At 39.4% G+C, this 9,265-nt stretch overlaps 1 protein-coding gene across 1 annotated transcript in view; it reads left to right on the forward strand.

The window, feature by feature from the left end:
* BPGM (bisphosphoglycerate mutase) overlaps nt 1–8,785 on the forward strand; it is a 28,893-nt gene extending 20,108 nt beyond the window's left edge. Inside the window, exon 3 of the mRNA XM_006193683.3 lies at nt 6,716–8,785. Within this exon, the coding sequence (XP_006193745.1) occupies nt 6,716–6,894 (179 nt within the window). The 3' untranslated portion in view covers nt 6,895–8,785. The remainder of the gene's footprint in view (nt 1–6,715) is intronic.
* The last annotated feature ends 480 nt before the right edge of the window (nt 8,786–9,265 follow it).

Consider the following 9,265-nt stretch of genomic DNA (forward strand, 5'->3'; position numbering starts at 1 on the left):
TTCCCTATTTGATTGTTATTGTTTAGTATCTTCTCATGTATCTGTTGGGCATTGTATGTCTTCTTTGGAAAATGTCTATTCAGGTCGTCTGCCCATTTTTTAATCAGGTTGTTTTTTTTGTATTGAGTTGTGTGAGTTCTGTTTATTCTGGATATGAACCCCTTATTGGATGTATCGTTTGCAAATATACTTTTCCATTCAGAGTGCTACCTTTTTGTTTTGTTGATAGTTTGCTTCTCTGTGCAAAAGCTTTTCAGTTTGGTGTAGTCCCATGGATTGCTTTACTTTTAACTTGATAGTAGTTCTTAATCCCTTTAGAAGAAAGGAGACTTAAAACAGACATAAGAAATATTTTACAGTAAGAAAATTCCTACTTAAAGGACTGCTTTCCTGACTTTTGGTAACTGAAACACTTAACCTCTGCTGCACTCACAAGTCCAGATTAAAGCAGGGCCCAGCTCTCATAAAGCACCACCATGAAAACTCCTAACCCAGGTTTAGCATCTAACAGCACCCTGTTCCATAGTGTTCCAGACGGGCGTGTGTTTCTTTCTCTGTGGTTGGCATAATCACTTCCTGTTTGTTTCCTGCTGGCCCACAGTGAAGGAACAGCCAGGTACTGAACTGAAACATTGGATGTAGTTTGCATCTCGCCAGCGGAAGTCAGTTGTTTAGTCTGGGTTCAAGCACAGGACTGGGCAGTTTCAAGTTTAGCATAAGAGTGGTGTGCAGGATGGGCAGACTTGACCACTGAAGAACTGTGTGCAGCTGCACACATAAGAAGGCAAAGACGTGGTGAGGTGGAATTAGAAAGTCAAGGAGGAAAAGTCAGCCAGCACTTTCCAAGGGGACGGGGACTGACAAGTCCGTCACCTTTGGCATTTCATCTTGGGATATTTTCAGAAGCAGCGAAGTCAGGCCTCTCTTCTGTGAAGCTAGTTCTTATCTAGTGGTATGGTTAAGTTTTCTCTTACTGTCAGTGTAATGATTTATAGAAATCTTCATTTTTAAAAGTTGTAGGCCATTTAACTATAAAATTCAATGAACAATGGATTCTTCCCTCTTCCTTATTCTAAATTAGAGGCTGTTATCTGTCATGTTACACTATTCAAATAACCTCTTTCCAATTGTTCTTGAAGTTGTGCATATATAACATTCAGACCTAAAAGAATTATCATCACAAATAGGAAAATCATTTATGAAATTCAGAATCTTGTGTCAACTCTTATTTTGGCCATAGAGGAATACAGAATTCTTACCACAAATCGCCCATTGTGGGGGTTTGAATTGTGACTTATTTGATTGGGAAAGGAAAGTGGGGCATGGGTAGCAACTCACAGTAGAATGATTTGATCCCAAATGAGTTGTTTCTCTCTTTCTGTAATTCCCCAAAATATACATTATAGATTTGGAGTTTCCTCTTGTCCTGTAACAAATCTGTCTCCCTGAGCATCTTTTCTCTTGTTTCTTGATACTCAAAAGATTTTGAGCAAACAATTTGGAGAAAACCAAAGAAAATATATAGAAGACAAATTTATTTTGAATTGTTTACTTTATGAGCACTAAATGCAAATAACCTTTTTTCCCAGCCTTTTTAACCTTCTCTTTTTCTCTTAGTAAGATAATAAAGGAAACACAATCATTAATCAAGGCTTCAACAGTGAAAGACTAGATTTAATTTGAAAGCTCAGAGAGTTCGGATTCGTTCATTTCAGCTGTGTGCTGAGGGGCCATTAAATCAGGAACTGCACTATTCTTTGGTACGGATACAGCACCTAGAATTGGACACACACAGTCAGTAATTTCTGAGGCACAAACGTCTCCATTTTGATCTCTTTCTAAAACTGAGCCAATCCTATACCCCTGACAAAGTCCTCCAAGTGCTTTCACATTAGAGGCTTCGTGGGTTAAAGTTTTTAGTTAATATTTTATTCCTAATAGTCTTTATTTATAGATAAGAAGTGGATTCATATAATACATATAGTTGGACTGTTGGATCATAAAGCTAAATAATTTCTGGATCCTAGCAGCCAACACATGATAGAGTTCCTTACAGTTGAACAAGCATTTACTCAATTCTTGCAGTGTGTAAGACACTATTCTAGGAGCATGGGTGACACAAGGGTGGAGAAAATGTGGTCCCTGTACTCAAGGGACTTACAATCCTGGTGGGAGAAGTGAGCATTTGCACAGCTACCTCTAACAGAAGGTGAAGTGGGAATGCTACCGTAGAGTACATGCAATGATCTTAATGACCACGGTTCCTGTTCCTGCTACAGTGACTCAGGGGAGTCATCCTAGGTACAGGTTTAACTTCCTGAAGTTAGCTCTGTTTGCAGAAAATGAAATCTGAATTGTTGGCTTTGAGTTACTCCTTTGACTTAGCACTGAACTTTCATTATTTCTTGCTTGAAATATCCCAGTCATTTAAATGGATTGCAGTTAACTCCCAGATGCTTCTACATGATGTTTCAAAAATGAAAGATGATGTTGAGGGAGGGTATAGCTGAAGTGGTAGAGTGCATGCTTAGCATGTACGAGGTCTGGGGTTCAATCCCCTGTACCTCCAGTAAAAATAAACAAACAAATAAATAAAATAAATTACCTCTCCCCCCAAAAATAAGTTAAAAATTAAAAAAAAATTAAAGACAATGGTTGGGAGTTGGAGAAGGGTTAGCTACAGAGAGGGAGTGATGGAGAGGGGTTGATGCAGGAGTAAATGTTTCCCTTCAGAACATTCTTGGATGCTGTATTAAAAAATTTAAGCCAGTTATCAGACGAAGGATGTGATATCTGGCCACTCATTTTAACTTCTATATGATGTTCCAGTTAATGAGTTTGTACTATGATATTACATAATATAGTATTGATTCAGTTTGGTTTAATCCAGTGCAGATGCATTATTCTAGCCTTAGGAGTTCTGCTTGCTTAACTTTCTGAGGACAAAGAATGTGGCTTATGCCCAAATTCAGTAATGAGTAATGGCTTCATTGTGGTTTTTCCTAATTTGTTATTTTAAAACTGCAGTCGCTTAAGTCTTATTGACTGATTATTAACTAGTCTAAGTATCTTAAATATTTATAAGTAATTAGTCTGCTGTGTGAATGGCTTGAGTAGTCATTAAAGTGGAATGTCAACTTTAATCTGTTTATTGGAAACATTTCTATTTTTGTTGAGCTCTCCTTTCTTTATAGGTGAAATGTTACAATTCTCGTATATAGGCCTTTGTTTAGTTGACTCTTTGATATGATCCTGCACAAAAGTGGGTTGTTATCTAAGCCATAGACATGAGCTTGAGAGTGGTGCTTTTAAAGAAAGGGCTTGTTAGATCTGCTTTGAAATGAAGCCATGGTCAAATGAGTTCCATGTGTCCCCCAAAGACCTAGAACTCTTTTCTGAGGTCATAGACTGCAACCCCTAAACCTCCCATCATGATCCCAGCGTGTTAGCTATTTCAAGGGGATCAGACAAATCTGCTTTTCCCTTTACTAGTCTTGAAAACATGAGAATACCGGGTGCTGGTGTCCAGTTAGCTCTCAGCCTTTCACAAGGGCAGTGCATGAACACAAACTTTCCCCTCTCTCCTTATGCTGTGGTGGAAACAGCTCTCAACAAGTCAGATGACCAGAGTTGAAGTCCTGGGATTTGGGAATTAAAAACAAAACAAGTCCAGTATTTACTACCTTGACAGTCTTGTGACTTGAGCAGTTTTATTTAACTTCTCTGGATCTGTTTTCTGGGTTTTTTTTTTTAAACAGATTTATTGAAATATAATTCACATACCATACAGTTCGCCCATTTAAAATGTACAGTTCAGTGGCTTTTCACAGAGTTGTATATTCAGAGAGTTGTCCATCTATCACCACAGTCAATTTCAGAACATTTTCATTACCCTCAAAAGAAACCCTATACCTCGCTGTCACTTCCCAGTCCTCCCGTTCCCTCCAGCCCTAGGCAAGCACAGATCTATTTATGTCACTATAGATTTTCCTATTCTGGACATTTCATAGAAGTGGAATCATACAATATGTCCTCCATTGTGACTGCCTCCTTTCACTTGGTGTACTGTTTTCAAGGGTCATCAGTGTTTAGCAATGTATCAGCACTTCATTCCTTTTTATTGATAAATACTATTGCATTGTATGGATATATTGCTTTTAATTTATCCATTCAGTTTACGGACATTTAGGCTGTTTCCAGTTTTTGTCTGTTACGTATAATGCTTATGTGAGGCTTCGTGTACAGGTTTTTGTGGGGACATGTACTCATTTCTCTTGGTTTTATACCTAGGAAATTGTTGGGTCACATGGTAGGTAATTCTGTGCTTCACTGAGGAATTGCCAGATTGTTTTTCCAAAGATTCCCCAGCATTTTATACGCTTAATTTTACAGTGTATTAGAATTCCAGTTTCTCTATATCCTTGGTGGTCACCTGGCTCTGAACTGCATGCTGTTGAATTCCATTCTGGCTGTATTCAAGGGATGTGTCCGGCTGACAGATCTGACCTGACAGAGCCAGAGGGCTCTTAGAAGCCAAGGCAGTCATCTCCCAGCTAAACAGCTGACTGTCTGGTCTGAATTTATCTTTTCTTGCCAGCTTTAGTTTGGAATGGTAATCTTGTGTACGGTTGCAGTGTGGGGATAGGGGCTTAGCAGGACAAAGTAGTATTTCAGTAGCCTACCCTTTATTTTTATTTTATTTTTGTGTGTGGGGGGTAATTAGGCTTATTTATTCATTTATTTATTATTATTATTTTTTAATGGAGGTACTGGGGATTGAACCCAGGACCTGTGCATGCTAAGCATGCACTCTACCACTGAGTTATACCCTACCCCCTAGTAGCCTACCCTTTAAATCTTCTACCTAGAAGAGAGTTCCTTGTAGAGAAAGAAGAAACACTTGTTGTGCTATACTGTTCCGTGTATGTTCTCTTTCTTTTTTTTAATGGAGGTACTGGGATTGAACCCAGGACCTCGTGCGTGCTAAGCACGTGTTCTGCCACGGAGCTATACCCACCCCCGCCATGCATGTTCTCTTTTAAGTCCATTCCTCCTACCCTACACCCTTTGTAATGGTGGTAGAGGAAGAGTGTGTGTTTCTTTTCTTAACTTGACAGAAGGAATGGAGGCCCAGAGAAGTTACTTGCCTAAAACTATATACGAGTTAGTATATTGAAGGGGACTGGCAGAGGAGAAGATGGGTTGTGTACTTGGAAGGGGTCTGACTTCCAAGTTAGGATTCCTTCTATCGTTTCATAGCTGTTTGAGTATATGATTGTGTATAAGAGTTCTTAGGTAGCTCTTCTGGACCTAGAAATGAAATTCTAATAAAGAATCACCCTAGTGGTTGGAACCCAGTACTGTGATTCTGTGGCTAGTGTTCATAGTTATGACCATTGGTTAATTAAAATGATGAGGTGTATTGATAGTTAACTGCTAATAACTTATTCTGCCATCATCACCTTCCAAGTAAAAGATGGACCCTTGAACTGCTCTCAGAACTTGATCTACCTAGGTCTTTTTTGTTAACATAGAGCAGAATCATATGGTTAGAATTTAGAAGTCTGTGTAATAAGTGTGTATGTTAAAGTAGATAATTTGAATAGTTTCGGTTGCCTTTTAATTAACTTAACTTCATCTCTTTAGGTCTCCTCTCTTCTCTTTCCTGGTTTTTTATTCAGAGAAACTTGAAAGGCATGACATTGTACAGTAGTAACAGATACCTGGGTTTAAATCCAAGCTTTGTTCTTTACTGTGTGTGATCTTGAGTTGCTTGTTTAACCACTCTGTGTCAGAAATTGCTACATGGAAAAATAATAGTGCATATCTTCCTAGGATTGCAGTGACGATCAGATAAGTTCATACACATTAAGTACTTAGAAGAGGACCTGGCATGTGGAATGTCCTCAGTCCGTGTTGGCTGCTTATTGTTAAAAGCACTCATAACTGATAATAAACATCTTACCACCACTGCTGCTACTACCCTTACTACAACTCCAACTCTTCTGGTCAAAGTTGAACAACCTATGATTCAGATTATTTAAAAAAGAATTGAAGGTGATTTGTCCATTACACATACCTTCTTCTCCTAGCAGGTGGGATGTTAAGGTATGACAAGAGAACAAGTCCTGTTCCCAAGTCCTGCCCATCAGTCCTTTCCTAATTCCCCTTGACTGTGCTTCCTACGAATCTAGGAAGTGTTCCTCCTTGACTGGATCTAGCCCAGGGCATTGCATGCTCGCTCAGTGTTGGAAGACCAACAACTTTCTAATCACCTGAACCACATCCAGAGGTTAATTTTAGCCAAGGTGGGGACAATGTATAAAAGGAAAAAACCAGAAAACCTTCCTAATTCACTTTCAGATTTTTCAAGATTGATTTCTGTGGAAAACCAGTTCTACAAATGTAGTTATGGAGAGAATAATTTTCACTCCTTTAAAATTTAGATAGAAGACAACCAAGAACAGGTGGCCCCCAAAAGGTATTTACTGTCCAAAGAGTTGATGTAATGTGAATTTTTGTCTTAGCTTTTTTTTTTTAAACTTATGGGAAGTCCTTGGTTTCCAGCAACCATAACTGGAATCCCTCACAGTATCTGTTGTGGTTCCAAACATGCAGTTAATATGGGACTAAGTAAATGTGCACTTAAACAATTAAACAGAGCTTCCTCCTGCATTGTCTTTAATGCCTTGTTCCTTCCTCTCTTCATCTTCAGGTATCTCAGATGAAGACATTATCAACATTACTCTTCCTACTGGAGTCCCCATTCTCCTGGAACTGGACGCGAACCTGCATGCTGTTGGGCCTCACCAGTTCCTGGGTGACCAAGAAGCTATCCAGGCAGCCATTAAGAAAGTAGACGATCAAGGAAAAGTAAAACGAGCTGACAAATAAAGTCTTTCCCAAGTGCGGGCTCCGAATAGCTGCAGAAGGAGTAGCATGCAGTGTGTTATGGGTGCTGATCTCTTTTTTTTTCCCCCTCTGATTTTTCCTGATTTTTTCAGATCTAAGCTGTGGGCTAGAGTTTGTATAGGTAACTAGGTAACTTATGTGGCCCAGATATAGGGTTTAGGATGCCTGAGTGCTTATGTCATAAGCCTTATGCATTAGCTCCTGCTGGCCCCGTTTGAATTAGTCACTAAGTAGTAACCAGTGGGGCTTAATCAGTGTCATAAGTTTCTGAGACGGGAGAGCAGCAAGTGGAGGTAAAGTTTAAGGTATTCCTCATTCAGTAAATCAGTATTGAGTCATCATGGACAGGCACTACGTACTCCAATAAGTAGATTACTTTTACTTGTACTGAGACTTTCTGGGATGATAGTAAGAAGATATTAAATAATATGCTATACTGAAGTATTTATTGCTAGTCTTTTCCTCTAGGAAAAGGGATGCTTTGACAGTTAAGACCAGAGGCCCATTAAATGGGAAAGTCATAGATGGATTCCTCCAAGACAGCCAACAACAAACAACAAGGCCCTTTGCCTTGTCTCTAGTCTGGAAACATCCTGTTTGACTTTTGGTGGAATTCCTTTTTGGCTGCTAGAAGCAGCAGCATGTAGACAGCTATAGCTGCTTGTGTTCTCTCTCTCTCTCTTTTTTTTAACTTTGATCCTCAGGTACTTAAAATTGGTTTAAAAATAAGGAATGTGACTGAAAGTGATACCCCCAAGTGTTTTCGTATGTTTCATAAATATTAGATGAAGGCTCCTGAACTAACCTCTGCTCTTCCTGTAGCACAAACAGTTGTGCTTATTTCAACACACAGATACTCTTAATTCTCTATAAATTGAAGGGTCAGGTCAGGGGGAAGGTAGGATATAGTGAGTGTAATGTTTTTCACTTGTCACATACATTTGTTCTTTATCTGCTGGAGATATAACATTATGGTTTGTAGACTGGAGTATTCAGGGTAGGCCACAGACAGAATTGGCTGCTTATCAATCTTAATGATGCAGAATGTTTTTAGATATGTAAGTCATCCTTTCTTTAAGCTCTCACCTTATTTCAAAGCAAGTAAAATATATTTCAATGATAAAGTCATGTAAACAATTTACAACTGTAATAGCTGTTAAGAGATGTCACCAATTTTTCACGGTTTTCCATTGGTGGATTAGTTTATTTGTATCCATTTTATAGTCAAACTGGCATTAGAAGGAAACTAATTCTTAAACGCTTGCTACTGCTTGGTCTCCACTGATCCTTAAATCAAGACCTAGAGCATCTGCTGATGAAGATGGCTGAAAAGAAGAGATGAACCTGGTTTGCTCACAGCCACCCACGTCTGTGATGCATAAGGACGCGGAGTGTGGATGCTTTACATTTCTGACTGACTTCTGGTTTCTCCACGGCAGTTCTTCTTTTCACAGTCCTGCTGCCTAACCAAATAACGCTCTTTAGAATTCAGAGATCAAGACCAAGAATGCAACTTCCAGATCTTCCTAGAATTCCAAACCTATGGCTAAGTTGCAACTCAGACCATTTTTGGACAGCTTCCTCTCTGGAATTGGCCTCTGAATTTTCCAGCCCAAGTGGTGATCATGTCTTAACGCAGCTCAAGATCCTAGAGTTGGATCCTTCCCTTGTCCTGCATCTAGACGTCCACCGCCAGAGGACCCCTGGCAGCATGATGTGCTTCTGCGCACAAAGCTGTGCTCACACCCAGTCACCTTGGAATCTCACAGGCTTCCTAAGATAGGGATAATTTTTGCTGACACTTTCTGGTACAATTTGGTTTCATTGTTTTTTGAGATCTTGGCTGAAATAAATGAAGAGCTATTTATGAAAACTTTTATGTAAAATTATTTTTAACAACTCCAGCACTTCAGTCTTGAGACCACCGAGTGAACCTGTTTTTGTTGCATGGCTTAGAATTTTGGATGTATGTATCTTGAAGGCTTCCTATATCCTCATCTTGGAATCCTTCTGTACTATGTCTAACTGGGACAAAAAAAAAAGGAGGGTTTTTTTTTTTTTTTTTCCTTAAAGAGGTAGTAACTTATCTAGTAATTTGGTCCTTGGAGGGGGCAGCCCGTCCTGCTGCCAGGTTGGACTTGCCCTGGAGCCAACCAGACACATCTTCGCCCAGACTGAAATGATTGTTCCATGCGAGTCCACTAAGGGCTGTAGCAAAATGCTACTCCTAGAGTTTTAGTTTTTAAATGTCTCAGATGAGTACTGTATCCCAGCACACTGAGAGTTTGTCTTCTGAAAGAACAGAGATTCTGCCTCAGAAAATGGAGGTTCTTGCATCGTCTAGTACTAATCC

The sequence above is a fragment of the Camelus ferus genome, chromosome 7, assembly GCF_009834535.1.
Source record: "Camelus ferus isolate YT-003-E chromosome 7, BCGSAC_Cfer_1.0, whole genome shotgun sequence".
In the NCBI taxonomy this organism is placed as follows: Eukaryota; Metazoa; Chordata; class Mammalia; order Artiodactyla; family Camelidae; genus Camelus; species Camelus ferus.